We start from the raw sequence: 16,847 nt of genomic DNA on the forward strand, positions 1-16,847 counted from the left end.
GGGGGAGGCGGACGTGGGGGGGGGGGGGGGGGGGGGGGGGGGCTCGGGCCGGTTGGGCCGGGCAGCCCCGCGAGGCGCGTCCCTGGCGCTCCCCCTCCCGCCCGTCCCCCGCCATGCCCCGATACTGCGCAGCCTCCTGCTGCAAGAACCGGGGCGGCCAGAGCGCCAGGGACCAGCGCAAGCTCAGCTTCTACCCGTGAGTGCGGCCGGGCGCGGAGCACTGCCCCTTCCCCGCGGCCTCCGGTTCCGTCGTCACTCCAAGCCCTGGAGTCCGACGTCACTCCGAGCCGGACGTGGCTCCCAGCCCTGGCGTCTGACGTCACTCTGCACCCTGGAGCCTGAGTCACTCAAAAGCCTGGACTGCTGGCAGCAGGGCAGGGGCAGTTCTCAACCGGGGAACGTCATTTCCCCAGGCTGGGTCAGGGGATGCCGGAAGGCCCCGGGGTCACAGGAGGCAGCAGCGCTCCCTGGGGATCCCACCCTGGCCGTCCTGAGCAGGGAGCGAGTTGGGGCCTGGGGGAGCGGTCAGGTCCTTTCCCTTCAGAGCCAGGAGAGGCTGCCCCTCCTCACTCCCCTGCAGCCTCCTCAGGGCATCCTGTAGACCAGGGAGAGGGAGGGCAGCCACTTGAAGTCAGAGAGGCAACACAAGTCTCTTTCAAGTCTCCTCCTGACCTGAAGCTGCCCCAGGTGTGGACAGGGGAAGCCTTGCTGGAGCCCAGGGGCCCGGTGGAGGCCATGCCCGACTCCTTTCCTTAGAGGCCAGGGAGACAGCCGCTGGGACGTCAGCCCAGGCAGGGGCTGAGAAGGCCTCCAGCCTGCCCTCAAGAGGTTCTCTCCCATTCTTTGTACGTGCAGCAAGGTGTACGCAGCATTTGTTCAATGCATCCTTGGTTGTCATAGGTATACAGGGCAATCTGGTGTTACATGCAAGGGTCGCAGTGAGGGGTGGAGAACGTGCTGCCCATGGTCTTCCAAGAAGCTTTGCCTCGAAACTGTCCAAGCTGCTGTCAGACAGACCTGTGGGAATCTCTTTAAGTGAGGTGTGGCGCTGCCCTGTATAACAACCTGGAGAGAGCACACAGTCAGGGCATAGGTTGGAGGGTGAGATGTAGAGAATCATACAGAAGTCAGGCTGGAAAGTACCTTCGGAGGTCATTGAGTTCAACCCCTTGCCTGAGGGAGGACCATCCCTATCTAAACAATCCCGTGCAAACCATAATCTAAACTCTACATAAAACTACTGTCAGCCCTGACAAAATATAGATCTAACACCCCAGCCTATCACAGGTAAAGCAGGGGAACAACAGCAGCCAATGTCTTGCTTCTATGAAATATTATCAACCTACACTTAAAAGGTCCCAGGTAGAGGGCCACACTCCCCAACTACAAAGGGAAGTCAAAACCACACACATACCAATCTGATAATGAGGTAAAATTCCTTCCTGACTCCATACAGCAATGCTGACCCCAAATATGGCCAGGTAGCTGCTTAACCCAAAATGCACATTTCAAACCCAGGGGTGCCTACACATGTGTAGCAAGGCTACTCTGACATGCTGTAATTACAGTGCATCAGAGCAGGGTCAGTTAACTGAGTCTGCTGGAGCGTGGTAATTACTGTGTTCCAGTGTCACATGCATCAGCATCCCAATGCTGAGAAATGGCAGCAGGGGCGCTTTAACTAAAGCTCATTGAACAATCTTTAGTTAAAGCACCCCTGCTGCCATTTTTCAGCATAGGGACGCTGATACACACGACACTCCAGGCACTTTATAATTAGAGTGGCTCTCCAGGCACTTTAATTAGAGCGGCACTCTAATTAAACCCCCTCAATGCACACTTCATCTTCCTGTGTTGTTTTGCTACCATCTTCTCCATGTCCTCAAACCCTCGTTCCTTGCATCTTAACATTGAACCTCCTGCCTTCTTGTATACAAAAAAAAAAATTGTGCACTTTTACTATTAGGCATGTAGCTTTGACACTTTGGAGTTAAGGTGGTGGCTCAAGTGTGATAGCAGTTATATGCTGCAGTTGAAAATAAGTTTCATGTAGAGCTGGGAAGTCTGAGAAGTCTAAACTGATTTTGTGCTGATATTTTTAAACAAGGTTTCCGCTTCATGATAAAGAAAGACTTGAGAAATGGTTGCGGAATATGAAGCGTGATGCATGGACTCCCAGTAAGCATCAGCTCCTGTGCAGTGACCACTTTACCCCTGACTCCCTCGATGTGCGATGGGGTATACGATACTTGAAACAAACTGCAGTACCGACTATTTTCTCTTCACCAGATGACCAGGTAAGGTGTCACTTCAATATATCTTAATATTTGTATAATTTTCACATACATTCTTAATATCCACAGAAATAAAATTGTGAATATGTATATATTCTGAAAAATAGACTTTTGATTCTTTACAGTAGTATTTTACAGTGATAGGAGAGGCATACAAAAACTGTGACAAGAGGTATGCAAAATTCCCTCATGTAAAACCAGTTAGATAGGAGAAAAGTCCATTTTTACTGGAAATCTTCAAAGTGTTTCTGTTAGGCCATTTCTGTCCAAATAATAATGCTTCTTTTTACAACTGCTATTTTGTTTCAAGTAACATGATTTTGTTATCTTGTTGTCAACAGATGTAATTTTATGGTATTAACTACTGACTTCTACAGATTTTTAATTTCAAACTGTACCTCTTCCCTTCCTTGATGTCTTTCTTCACTTCCTTACACTTTCTAATGTAAACATCCCTGAAGGATGAGAGCCGAAGCACAACTTTTAAAATATTTCTATTTTAATTATGTATTTTATTCATGCATCTCTCTGATGTGATCATATTATATTATATGCTGCATACAGCAGTTTCTACATAGTTTATACTTTTGCACAAATATACCATGTTCCTTCAAATATGTGATAAACCTGAATTTAAGATGCACTCAAATTTTATGATTCAGTTTAAGAATAAAGTAAAACATCAAATAAAGGCTCATTTACAAAAATACAAATTCTGCAGCATAGATAAGAAATTTTGTGTTGGGAATTTTACGACTTAAACTCAAATTTAAGACGTAAGCCATTTTTAGAAGAAATATTGTTTTTTTTTCTTTTAAGTGTCATACTCAGAGGAATACAGTAATAGCCAATCCTCCCATTAAAATTTTGTAATACAAATTGCCTTCTAATACATTTCTTATATGCTCAAAGCAGCATATGTTGTACAGTGCTAGGTGCTGTCTAATGACTGATGTGCATTATGTTCAGTAATAGCCAAGGAGTAAAGACTGACTTGACATTTCACATAAACTGATATCTGCTTTTACCTTTCTTTTTTTAATCTCAGCTAGTTTAAAATTCATAGATTCTCTATCTTTTGACCCAAATTTGTCAAAAAAGACACTTTCTACCCTAATCTTGTGCACTGTGTTACAATTGGCCAAATAAGGATAGTATGTTGCACAAATATGTGATAATGATTTTTAGTATATAAGTTTAGCTGGAGACTATAAAAGTTTACTACCTTTTCCAAATCATCCAGTAAAGAACAATATTGGAGGCAGAGAAAAGAGCTGGATAAACTTTTAAACTCAGTTGATGTTTAGTTCTATTAACTGAAATCTGTGGCTAATTACCTTATTTATACAGTCCTCATTGCTACTCATTTGCATTTTCACAGACCTTCATTTTGCATATTGGCTTCTATTCCATCCAGGAGAACACAAAACAAGAACAGACTCTCCCTACGCTCAAAGAAGGGTGTTTGCGCCCAAGAGCTTGCAAAGAACAATTTTTCCAACTATTTAGTTGGTTTAATAAAATATATCACATTTACCTAAAGAACCTTGTCTGCCTGTGTCCTTAGACCAACATGGCTACAACCAACAGCCCCAAAACAGAGTTAGAGAAAGACATTCCTGAATTTCAAGTGAACTTGACGCAAGCAGATTTTGCCTCTTCCAGACTAAAAGTAATTACAGTGAGTTTCTAAAAAATATGGAAAGAAAATCTAGCAGCTGATGAAAAGCTAACAGCAACGTATTGGGTATGACGAGAGAGTCTTTATGTAATGATTATTTTTATTATTTTATTAACATAATTGCTGGGAGCCCTGCTCACCGTTGTGCTAGGCACTCTAAAAATGCAAATAAAAATAGTAGCAATAATTTGCTTATTTCTTAAATGTTTAACCAGCTTAGTTATCCTAGCTGCTGTATTCTTCTTTCATGTTTATGGAGGGGGCGCAGACTCTCCAGAAGAAATTCTGACTCTCCAGTTAGATAGAGGCTGTAATGTTATGCTTGCTTTCCTTGTTCTATTGAAGAGCAGAATGGAGGATATTTGGTTTTTCCAACACTTCTGGGCCTGGTGATTGCTAGAGGTGTGCAAAACGAGCCCTATTCGATTTGGATTTGGCCTGAATCAGGGACAGTGATTCGATCTGTTGGTTCGGATGACTGTCCCTGATTCGATTTGGCTGAATCCAAATCCGACAATTCGACGCTGATTCAGCAAATCAGCAATTCAGACACAGGCACAGCTTTAAAAGTTTACCTATGTAACTTGAGGTAGCAGCATGGCTCATGATCGCTGCAGTGCTGGGGTGCATGGAGCATCCTACAGCAGTGCGGGGGGCTCTCCAGTGTGTTTGGCAGTGAGCCCAGAAGTGGGCCAGAAGTACTTCTGGTCCTCTGCCGGGGAGCGCACTGGGCCCCCCCCCGTATCCACCCGTCTCAGCACTCAGCCACAGGGGGACCCCGGGTGCCCCCCCAGACCCAGGACACACCAATCACCAAGCCAGGGGGACCCCCTAGCACGCTCCCCACTGGACCTGGAAGTGCTTCTGGTCTACTTCCGGGTCTGCTGCCAAGCATGCTGGGTATCCCCCCATGCATCTGTGGGACGCTACATTTGCCCCAACACTGCAGCATTCAGAGCCCCTGCTACCTAGAGGTATATAGAACAAAACATTTAAAGCTGTATCTACATCTGAATCACCGAATCGATTTGGAGGATTCTTAATTGATTCAGAGAGATTAAAGGGTCCTCTGACTCAGTTCGGAGATTCGGCCACCGCATCAGGCTGAATCTCTGCCAAATCAAATCAGGGACTGAAGCTTCACACAGCCCTAGTGATAGCCACATGGGGGCAAGAAGAATTTTTTCCCCCACATTTGCTACAGGTCTTCTGGGGGGTGGGGGGTGACATTCTATCCATCTATCTATCTCTCTCCCTACATACATGTACACACACATATACAGGCAGTCCTCGGGCTTATGATGCAATGGGTTCCTGAAAACCGCATCGTAAGTCGAAACGTTGTAACTTGGAACCAGTTTTCCCATAGGAACAATGTTATAAATGGGGAATTGGTTCTTTTACAACACTGGATATAGTTACGTCCAGCTGGTAAGTGGTGTCGGGGAAAGGAAGGTACGGGGGGAGGGGGGGCCTGGGGCTGCGGCAAGTTGCTTGTCTGGCAGCTCCCACACCTCATCTGGGAGGGCATGGGGGGTGGGTCATGTGCTCCCAGATCTGCACGGGCGGGGCTGGGGCTGCATCGGGCCACCCCTGCTCCTAGATGAGCCACAGCTGGGCAAGCAGTGGCAGGGCATGGGGGGCGGGGGCAGGTGCCCCTGGATCAGGGTGAGCGGCAAGGTGGGGAGCGGAGCAGAGGCTGGGGGGGGTGGGTCATAGCCTCCCCATAGGCCTTGCCGCCCACCCAGAGTGCAGCCTGGCGCAGTCCCAGCCCAGCCTGCCCCAGCCTGATCTGGGGGGCACACACTTCCCCCTCCCTGCAGTGCCCTGCTTCTGCTCACCCAGCTGGGGCAGGGTGGTCACAGGACAGAGCTGTAGCTCATCTGGGAGGTGGGGGAAGCTCCCGCCTCTGTGTGTTACTTCTCCAGAGGCAGCACAGTGGCCCCGTCCCACGCATGCCCCAGTTGAGCGAGCAGCAGTGGGGCATAGCCCCTGCTCCCAGCACAGCCTGGTGCAGCCCCAGCCCCACCCACTCCATCCCACCCCGCATTGATCTGAGGGCACGTGCCACCCCCTGGGGTGGGAGCCTCTGGATGAGCAACTTGCCCCAGCCCCTCCCTCACCTCGTGGGGCTTTGATCTGCCCCCCCCACCTCTTCCCTTCCCCCTCCTTTCACCACACCACAATGCTGTATCCAGCGTCGTAAAGTCGAAACCCACATCAGAAGGTTGAAACAAGGTGTCAGTTTATAAGCGTCTTACGCGGCATTCATTGTAACTCAGTCGTAAGTCGAGGACTGCCTATGTAACATATATACACACACATATATAACAAACACACACGTACACATACATATATATTTTTATTTTTTGCCTTTATTTTTATAGAGTTATATATATATATAGCCCTATCTCATATATATCCATATCTACCTAAATATATATCTATATATATATATAGAGAGAGCTATCTCTAGATATAGATATATATATCCGTATCCTACTATATGTGTATCTGTGTGTGTGTGTGTGTGTGTGTGTGTGTGTGTGTGTGTGTGTGTGTTCATTGCAGCGAAAGCTGTGGAATTTCACTGGGTTGTGGCACTGCTTCTGCTGGGGCTAAAACCTGGAAGTCTTGCCTGCCCACTCAAGGTCAAACCAGTCTCCACATTAAGGATCAAGAACGAATGTCACCCCATGGCCAATTGGTATGGACTATGAAGCTTTTGTCTTTTCTCTGTAGTAGGCAACAGAGTCCTTTTGGAGCTCTCAAATGCATGTTAACAACCTTTACAACAGAGGGACACTGACAGCTGTCATCCCCCTGCTTTACCTGTGGTGTTAGGGTACTTTTGATGTCTCTGGGCAATATGCCTTGAAGTTGTGTGACATGCTTGATCTGTGTTAGGAATAAGTTAGACACGAACTTGTATGTGGGATGGTTTGGCAGAGTGTTGGATCTAATTCTTTATTTGGGGAGGAATAGAGTAACTTCAGTAGGAGTATAAGCTTCCCTCTTTGTTCTGAGGTCCATAGTCCTGTTGCAAGACTTCTTATAGAAAAGATATTGCATGGGTAACTGCAGTATAGTGATGCTGCCAAAAATGTAGTGAGGCACCCTTAATTTTTGTCGAGGAAGTAATACTTTTAGCAGTTCCTACATAAAACTTTCTGCTTTGAGACGACAAAAGAGGGTAGGGGAGAAAGTATCAGTTTTGATTCCTCCCTCTTAGCAAAGAAATAAAGGGCAATACTGATATCACCATTCAAGGCCCACTCCCTATGGATATTTCATACTTCCCCATCTCCAGCATCTCATGGAGGCTTATTTCACTGAATCTATCATACGTCTGTTCCATCGACTAATGCCAAGCTAGATCTTTTCATATTTCTACTTGCTAGTCTTGAAGGGATCCAGTCACTGAGTATCCAGGCACCTGTGGCTGCTAGCTCCAGGCCAATGAGTTGCCCAGGAAGCAGTCTCCTGTGATACAGTGCAGGAATGATCAGTAAATGGGGAATAATTCACCTTTAATTCTGGAGGTGGAGGTGTCCCTATGAATATGTCCTCTACCCAGCATAGGCCGAAGAGGCTCTTCAGGAGGGTGGTAAGCAATCAGGATTTCTTTCAGTTTTTTGAATATATGAGGTGGACCAAGAAGCACTGGTGGGGTACCAGCATCTTTGACTGTTTGAGTAAATCATGGGCATAAGAGGTAATCCTAATTCTCTCCTAGAGACATGAAATGATTCCTTAGAACATATCCTAAACTTAATTTCAACTTGTTATGTGAAAACTATAATAGAGAAAGATGATTAAGATCACCTGCAAAGAAAAAACACCTACCTTCCTATTCATTTCAAACTCACTGAGCTTCTAGCTTGTTTTTAAGCTTGTTATGGCAAAGAAAAGGACTAAAACGTTGTTAATTGAGGCGCAAGTTTTTCTTTACAGTATTCTGTGGCTAGAACTAGCAAAAGAGCTTGAGCAAGCATCTTCAAACTAAGTATTCTGTTGGGAGGTCATTTGTAACTTCAAGGTGAACGTGACATCAGATCTTTTGAAGTGTGATAACATTACTGAAGATTCCTATGTGTTGTATGCTTGAAGGGTAGCTCCAAATATCAGATTTAAACAATGTTAGTTCATCTTGCATGGGTATCTACTATTCAATCAGTCAAGTACTAATGAGTAGTCTTCATCCCATGCTAAAGAGATCTTATGTTTGAGGTTTTTCATCCTTCAAGCAGTGTGACAGCTCTCCTGGCACTCTTGAGGTGCTATGGCTAGCCATGGATTGGGCCTACTCATCTGCCTCTTCATAGAAGTATTCCTCAAACTTTCAATAGCTGAGCACACACTTTTATAGAATTGCCCACACGCTTCACTCTTACACCCAAAAAGGTGTGTATATTTTTCTGAAAGGATATGAAGGGGGGCTGTACCTCGGGGGGTAAGGGCAGTCCCCACTGCTGAGATTGTTCCTGCAGGGTCTCATACACTGCTGATCATTCCTATGGCCCTTCCTATCAGCATAGAGAGTGCAGAGGAGTGGAGGGGATGAACAGGGCTGCAAAGTGCAGCGTGTCTGCCCACTCACAGCAGAAGGCACTGCTGGGAGCAAGTGGGGCAGGGAAGAGGAGCAGGTGCCACTGGAGTATCTAGAGCATGTGCAGGGTGCTGGATGGATGAAGTGAACATTCACCTCCATGCAGAGGGATCACAGCACACCCCAATTGGACTTTCAGCACTAGCATGCTGTGGCACACTTTGGGAATCACTGCTGCATAGAAACAAACTCAGGGGCTTTGTAAAGTTCCTGTTGTAGCCCCTCCATCCAGGCAAGAATTCTGGCCTCTTGCCCTCCTTCTCCTTCCAGCCTAGCGGGGGTTCTGAGACGACTCAAGGACAGAGTTTCTGGAAAATGGAGCTTTCTCCTTTATTTAGTGAATCTTTATTTTTGTGAACAGAAAAGGAAGGACTGAGCAGTTCAGTCAGGCAATCTCCCTCGCATGCTGGTAGAACAGAGAAAAGGAAATACCCTGTTCTCCTGAAATCCCTAGGACTGATAGATGATTAGGTAGCCACTGTCAGGGTGATAAAACTACAGGTAAGGAGATTCATTTTATTGTTTTACATACATATTTCAGTCTATTATATTTTTAGTCTAGTTATACTTTTGCAGTGTTGGTTCACCTACTTCATGCATCGCTGAAGCCCTTGCCAATTCTGATAAGATACAGGGAATACACTGAGCAGCTTAATTAGTCAGGGGTCTGGCATATCTGAACTATGCAAATCATTATAAATGCTTATTTGGAATGATCTTTTTTCACGTGCATCATTTTTTCATCCTGCTATTATGCTATGTTAGCACTTGCCTGCCTTATTTTTATATTTAGCTAGCAAAATTTAACTTGCTTGCTTCTCTTTTCTTGTTCTGTTATTGTTCTCAGTCTGTTGACCTAACACGACTACAACTTCTACAGCTTCCCTCTTAAAAATCAAACATAGTGGAAAAACAAACTCTTCATCATTAACATATTTTATATTGGCAACCTATAAAAGATCTTATTTAGAGTCCAGTACCAAATCCAGTCTTGGGAAAATTTGGTTTGTGTAGATGGGGAAAAGAAGCCTTTCCATTTGTTAAACTTGGTTAAGTATTTCCTTGGTTAAATATTTTTCACCCTTATGAAATTCAACATTTCACACCTTTTCTTGTTTTTCTGTTCAAAAGTTACCTGTGTGGATGTGCGCATGCACATACACATACATGCACCCACACAGTTCATTGCAAGTCTGCTTGTACATTGCAAGTTTTGTTTCTGTTCTGTCAATATACTAAATTTAATTTAAAAAGGATCATCAGACCTCTGGTTGCATTCAGCTGAAAGGTATCAGTAGCTTTTTCTACCCCAGTGTCATTGCTTTGATTGGCAAAAACGGTATACCTCCTTGTCATGAATTTAAATTCACTAACTTGTTTGGCAGACTTTAATTTGAATTCACTAACTGTAATAGGCAAAACTAACAAGTTTTTGTCAATTAGAAAACCAGCCATTTTTCTAACAGGAGCTTTGGTTGGATCTTTTTTTTTAATGAACAATTACAAACATTTAGTAAACTTTAAGGTATTTATTTGTATTAATACCAGAGAATGCCTCAAATGATGATGATTAAAGTTACAAAAACACTTTCTTCTGGAGATAAATACATGCACTGTTGTCATGTTACTGATTTAATTTTTGAATAATACTCTAAAACATGTAATAATTACCAAAAAATCTTAGTAATCCAAGAACACATTTTTAGGAGGAGGAAACTTCTATGCATTCTGTTATACTAGAGTGACTTCCTAGTTAAAAGGTATCATTTCTTCTCCAGGAAAAAGATTCTTCTCAGCACAGCCCACAGATAGAAAGACTGATTAAAAACAAAACCAACATGAGCAAAGAGATGGATAATGCGACTGCATCTCCTGAACCTTGTGCACCAAAGAAAAATATTGCAATTACAGAAAGTCTAGATGAAAAAGCAGAAGCAATTTGCTCAGCCTTGAGCAAACCTCTACAGAAAAAGAAAGTTCACCTACAGAACACAGAAAACGTGCAAGAAGACAACATCTCTCTCAACTCAACTGAACATATTCACCAAACCAAATCTGTTCTGATGGCAGCGACAGTCCAGAACATAGAAGCTAGCATTGCTCATGCCTCTATAGAGAATCCATTAAGTTGTACAGCTACAGTTTTGCAAGTCGCAGATCCTGAATACTTGGATTCATCTTTAAAATTTCAAAACACAGTTGGAACAGTTGCTGATTATCCAACTGAACACCCCAACTCACATATGGCAGGCTGTTCTGTGGAAGTACGGCCATCAAGTGAAAACGCAGTTTTATTCAGTACAATCACACAAACTATTGAACAGCTTAATGGAAATGAAGAATCTGTTATTGCTATCATTGTACCAGCTGAGAGTTCAAAAGAGTCTGAGATGGTAAATACTTCTTTCATGCCTATTAAACAGGAGTTCATTGACATGGAAGAAATAGAAACTGAAAAATCTGTATATATAAGCAATTATGGGGGAACTGAAGTATTACAAACTGAGCATTCTTATTGCAAACAAGACATAGACAGAGATCATCTTTGGCAAAAAATTGCAAAGCTGCATTCTAAGATAACACTCCTTGAAATGCAGGAGATAAAAACTTTAGGCAGGCTCAGGTCCCTGGAAGCTCTTATTGGACAGCTAAAGCAGGAAAATCTTCTTTCAGAAGAAAAGCTCAAGATTGTAGAAAACTGCTTCACAACATTTGAAGTGACTATGATACAATAAAAGCTTTAAATGGCATTGCTTCATCATGGCATTTCTCAGCCTCTTTGACTATCCTTCTGTATAAAGTAACCCTAGTTTCTATGATATTTTAATGATAAAATTCAAAAGTACTTGTGTAACAGGTTCTTAAGAGTTATGTCACCCACTCAACCAAAGCCTAGTGATAAGCTATTGCCCACAAACATGAGTCATAGCCAAACAAATTTAAATGAAATTATTTGAAATACAAAGTGGAATAAAAATTAGGGAAACTTTCCCAGATGCAAGCTTATCTGAAATATGTACGTCTTAGTTTAGACAACTGTGCAAGTTAAGTTGTAAGCACAGCTGTGTAGGACAAACAATAATACAGGAGTAACTCAACTTGCCCCATTCTTCACACCGGTAGAAACTGGTTAGAGTTACTGCTTCTTCAGCATTGTTCATTGAGGCCATAGTTGCCATTTATCTCCTCTTTCATCATTAATTCTAGTGGCTTTTTGTACAGCTCGACCTGATTAAAATGTATGTTTCTATAATAAATGCAGTTTGTCCTCTCATTTAGTAAGCATATTGTTTCTAATAGTCCTCTCTTCTCCAGTATGAATGTTCTTAATTGAACTTCTTCATCAACGGGGTACAGCTATTTTTCAGAAAGCTGGGATATATGTAGCCCAATTCAAATGATGGTGTCTTAGCTTGTAAAAGACAAAGTTTGAAATGTGTGAAATAGGTATTTAGTGGCAAGAAGACTTTTTCAACCCTCTTTTCCAACACAAAGCAGGATTCTTTCATCCTTAAGTTGAGTAATATTTTATTAGTAGATTGAAGAAGAGAAGACTTATTTGTAGAAAAAGCTATTTGTGAGTGGGGGTGGTACAGCCTGGTTCAGAGTTCTCTTTTTACCTTACTTTTCAGGAATAGACTTCTGAAACTGGGGAGTATTTAACACTGCTTGATTGCTCTGATTCTGATTACAGCACAATGATGAGAGAACAGAAAAAATGCTGAGTTGCTGTTGATTACCCAGGGAAATCATAATTCACATCTAAGCTTAGATTTTTAAAGCTATTTAGGGGTTGTTCCACTAAGCATTGTGATGCTTAACTGACTACGGTTCCTAACTTTCATCTTCAAAAGTGACTTGATTACATTTTCTTGAGTACATTTATGGGAAAGAACTTCTTGTTTCAATATCTACGGAGTGAAAATGAAAGCGGGTTGGGCAACTTTGTTAGCCCAGCATATGCAGTTACCTCCTTTCAGTCTTCCTGATTGACTGGGTGATACTTTTATGTCAAATTAAACCTCTTAAATACCTGTAAATTATTGTTGTCTTCCCCCTTCACACCATCTTTCTGTATGTTTCCTACTTAGCTAGGTTTTGAATCATATGTCTCACTATTCTGCTGAAATGTATGCCAGTGAGGCTGCTGCTGTTGACAGAGCTATGTAGCTTTCATGGAGGAGTATCACAGTGCTTCCCTTGCAGTATCTTAAGCTTCCCTTGGCTATAGGTTTACTAGGCTGTATGCTCAGATCTCTGTGTGCTCTTAACTTTGTGTCTCAGTAAGTTGCAGTGCTGTCTCTTTCCTGGGCCTCTGGCACATTTCCTGGGAACAAGCTGTCCATGAGGTCCCAGAAATGGATCTTACAGTGCAGTTGGCTTGAGCTCCCAGGAGTACTGCTGACTTCCTAGAAGCCTGAGAAAACTTGTTCCCAGAGCTTTAGCTTTGGATACCTTTTGGTTTGTCAATAACCTTTTCAAGGGCATGTGAAAGGTGAAGCAAACTGACACTCAATTTGTAATCTCATTTACTCTTTCTTTTAGCTGGCCCCCCCAAAATACAAAACCAAGCAAAATAATAATGCCTTCATGTGTTTTCTTCCTTCATTTCCTCACTGCATTTGAGTAAACTGTAAGCTTAGGTAGTAGTTCTAATATTTCATTGCACTTCCTTCCTCTCTCTCTATAATTACAGGTGAGAAACTGTCTTTGGTGGGGATACTTTGACCAGCCCTATTCATTCATTAACATTTCCCAATTGGTGCTCTGATCACTGAGAATAGGAATTGAGCAACGGATCTGAAATACTGGTTTGGCTTGGGTAGTTCTGTCTATGGGAGCTCTTATGTGATCAGAGTCCTATCAAGGTTTTGCCACTGTCTGTTGTTAGCTTTGTGTTACCACCCATTAGTTCAACATGAACATTAAAGGACAACTGAGCAGGTAAACAAGCCCTATAACTGAAAATGGAATTTGCAGACTGAAATACAGGTACATAAAATGTACCTCTATCAAACAGAATTAAGGAGAGATTTGTAAACTGACTCCTCAGATCATAAGAAAGCAGTTTTTCTAACTTGTTTTAATTTCTAGAGTCTTGGTAACATGGTAATACTATAATCCAGTATGAAGAGAGATTACTCTGAACACCTGAAACAAACCTTCATGAGTCAGACCCTGTATAGCAGCATGGATCATCAATGGCTTGCAAATGTGGAAAGAAACAATTGTGAGAGTTTGTATAGATGAATGGGAGGCAGGTTGCAGCAATGCCAGGGACCAGCAGTGGGGCATAGCCCCTGCTCCCAGCACAGCCTGGTGCAGCCCCAGCCCCACCCACTCCATCCCACCCCGCATTGATCTGAGGGCACGTGCCACCCCCTGGGGTGGGAGCCTCTGGATGAGCAACTTGCCCCAGCCCCTCCCTCACCTCGTGGGGCTTTGATCTGCCCCCCCCACCTCTTCCCTTCCCCCTCCTTTCACCACACCACAATGCTGTATCCAGCGTCGTAAAGTCGAAACCCACATCAGAAGGTTGAAACAAGGTGTCAGTTTATAAGCGTCTTACGCGGCATTCATTGTAACTCAGTCGTAAGTCGAGGACTGCCTATGTAACATATATACACACACATATATAACAAACACACACGTACACATACATATATATTTTTATTTTTTGCCTTTATTTTTATAGAGTTATATATATATATAGCCCTATCTCATATATATCCATATCTACCTAAATATATATCTATATATATATATAGAGAGAGCTATCTCTAGATATAGATATATATATCCGTATCCTACTATATGTGTATCTGTGTGTGTGTGTGTGTGTGTGTGTGTGTGTGTGTGTGTGTGTGTGTTCATTGCAGCGAAAGCTGTGGAATTTCACTGGGTTGTGGCACTGCTTCTGCTGGGGCTAAAACCTGGAAGTCTTGCCTGCCCACTCAAGGTCAAACCAGTCTCCACATTAAGGATCAAGAACGAATGTCACCCCATGGCCAATTGGTATGGACTATGAAGCTTTTGTCTTTTCTCTGTAGTAGGCAACAGAGTCCTTTTGGAGCTCTCAAATGCATGTTAACAACCTTTACAACAGAGGGACACTGACAGCTGTCATCCCCCTGCTTTACCTGTGGTGTTAGGGTACTTTTGATGTCTCTGGGCAATATGCCTTGAAGTTGTGTGACATGCTTGATCTGTGTTAGGAATAAGTTAGACACGAACTTGTATGTGGGATGGTTTGGCAGAGTGTTGGATCTAATTCTTTATTTGGGGAGGAATAGAGTAACTTCAGTAGGAGTATAAGCTTCCCTCTTTGTTCTGAGGTCCATAGTCCTGTTGCAAGACTTCTTATAGAAAAGATATTGCATGGGTAACTGCAGTATAGTGATGCTGCCAAAAATGTAGTGAGGCACCCTTAATTTTTGTCGAGGAAGTAATACTTTTAGCAGTTCCTACATAAAACTTTCTGCTTTGAGACGACAAAAGAGGGTAGGGGAGAAAGTATCAGTTTTGATTCCTCCCTCTTAGCAAAGAAATAAAGGGCAATACTGATATCACCATTCAAGGCCCACTCCCTATGGATATTTCATACTTCCCCATCTCCAGCATCTCATGGAGGCTTATTTCACTGAATCTATCATACGTCTGTTCCATCGACTAATGCCAAGCTAGATCTTTTCATATTTCTACTTGCTAGTCTTGAAGGGATCCAGTCACTGAGTATCCAGGCACCTGTGGCTGCTAGCTCCAGGCCAATGAGTTGCCCAGGAAGCAGTCTCCTGTGATACAGTGCAGGAATGATCAGTAAATGGGGAATAATTCACCTTTAATTCTGGAGGTGGAGGTGTCCCTATGAATATGTCCTCTACCCAGCATAGGCCGAAGAGGCTCTTCAGGAGGGTGGTAAGCAATCAGGATTTCTTTCAGTTTTTTGAATATATGAGGTGGACCAAGAAGCACTGGTGGGGTACCAGCATCTTTGACTGTTTGAGTAAATCATGGGCATAAGAGGTAATCCTAATTCTCTCCTAGAGACATGAAATGATTCCTTAGAACATATCCTAAACTTAATTTCAACTTGTTATGTGAAAACTATAATAGAGAAAGATGATTAAGATCACCTGCAAAGAAAAAACACCTACCTTCCTATTCATTTCAAACTCACTGAGCTTCTAGCTTGTTTTTAAGCTTGTTATGGCAAAGAAAAGGACTAAAACGTTGTTAATTGAGGCGCAAGTTTTTCTTTACAGTATTCTGTGGCTAGAACTAGCAAAAGAGCTTGAGCAAGCATCTTCAAACTAAGTATTCTGTTGGGAGGTCATTTGTAACTTCAAGGTGAACGTGACATCAGATCTTTTGAAGTGTGATAACATTACTGAAGATTCCTATGTGTTGTATGCTTGAAGGGTAGCTCCAAATATCAGATTTAAACAATGTTAGTTCATCTTGCATGGGTATCTACTATTCAATCAGTCAAGTACTAATGAGTAGTCTTCATCCCATGCTAAAGAGATCTTATGTTTGAGGTTTTTCATCCTTCAAGCAGTGTGACAGCTCTCCTGGCACTCTTGAGGTGCTATGGCTAGCCATGGATTGGGCCTACTCATCTGCCTCTTCATAGAAGTATTCCTCAAACTTTCAATAGCTGAGCACACACTTTTATAGAATTGCCCACACGCTTCACTCTTACACCCAAAAAGGTGTGTATATTTTTCTGAAAGGATATGAAGGGGGGCTGTACCTCGGGGGGTAAGGGCAGTCCCCACTGCTGAGATTGTTCCTGCAGGGTCTCATACACTGCTGATCATTCCTATGGCCCTTCCTATCAGCATAGAGAGTGCAGAGGAGTGGAGGGGATGAACAGGGCTGCAAAGTGCAGCGTGTCTGCCCACTCACAGCAGAAGGCACTGCTGGGAGCAAGTGGGGCAGGGAAGAGGAGCAGGTGCCACTGGAGTATCTAGAGCATGTGCAGGGTGCTGGATGGATGAAGTGAACATTCACCTCCATGCAGAGGGATCACAGCACACCCCAATTGGACTTTCAGCACTAGCATGCTGTGGCACACTTTGGGAATCACTGCTGCATAGAAACAAACTCAGGGGCTTTGTAAAGTTCCTGTTGTAGCCCCTCCATCCAGGCAAGAATTCTGGCCTCTTGCCCTCCTTCTCCTTCCAGCCTAGCGGGGGTTCTGAGACGACTCAAGGACAGAGTTTCTGGAAAATGGAGCTTTCTCCTTTATTTAGTGAATCTT

The 16,847-nt window shown here is 43.3% G+C and overlaps 1 protein-coding gene across 1 annotated transcript; it reads left to right on the forward strand.

The window, feature by feature from the left end:
• The first annotated feature begins 21 nt into the window (after positions 1 to 21).
• Positions 22 to 11,872, forward strand: THAP5 (THAP domain containing 5). Its single transcript, XM_006015961.3, has 3 exons — positions 22 to 196; positions 2,108 to 2,297; positions 10,363 to 11,872. The coding sequence occupies exons 1-3, from the start codon at positions 114 to 116 to the stop codon at positions 11,317 to 11,319; spliced, it is 1,230 nt and encodes a 409-aa protein (XP_006016023.1). The 5' UTR covers positions 22 to 113; the 3' UTR covers positions 11,320 to 11,872.
• Positions 11,873 to 16,847: the final 4,975 nt, after the last annotated feature.

Source organism: Alligator sinensis, unplaced genomic scaffold (genome assembly GCF_000455745.1).
Source record: "Alligator sinensis unplaced genomic scaffold, ASM45574v1 scaffold297_1, whole genome shotgun sequence".
NCBI lineage: Eukaryota > Metazoa > Chordata > Crocodylia > Alligatoridae > Alligator > Alligator sinensis.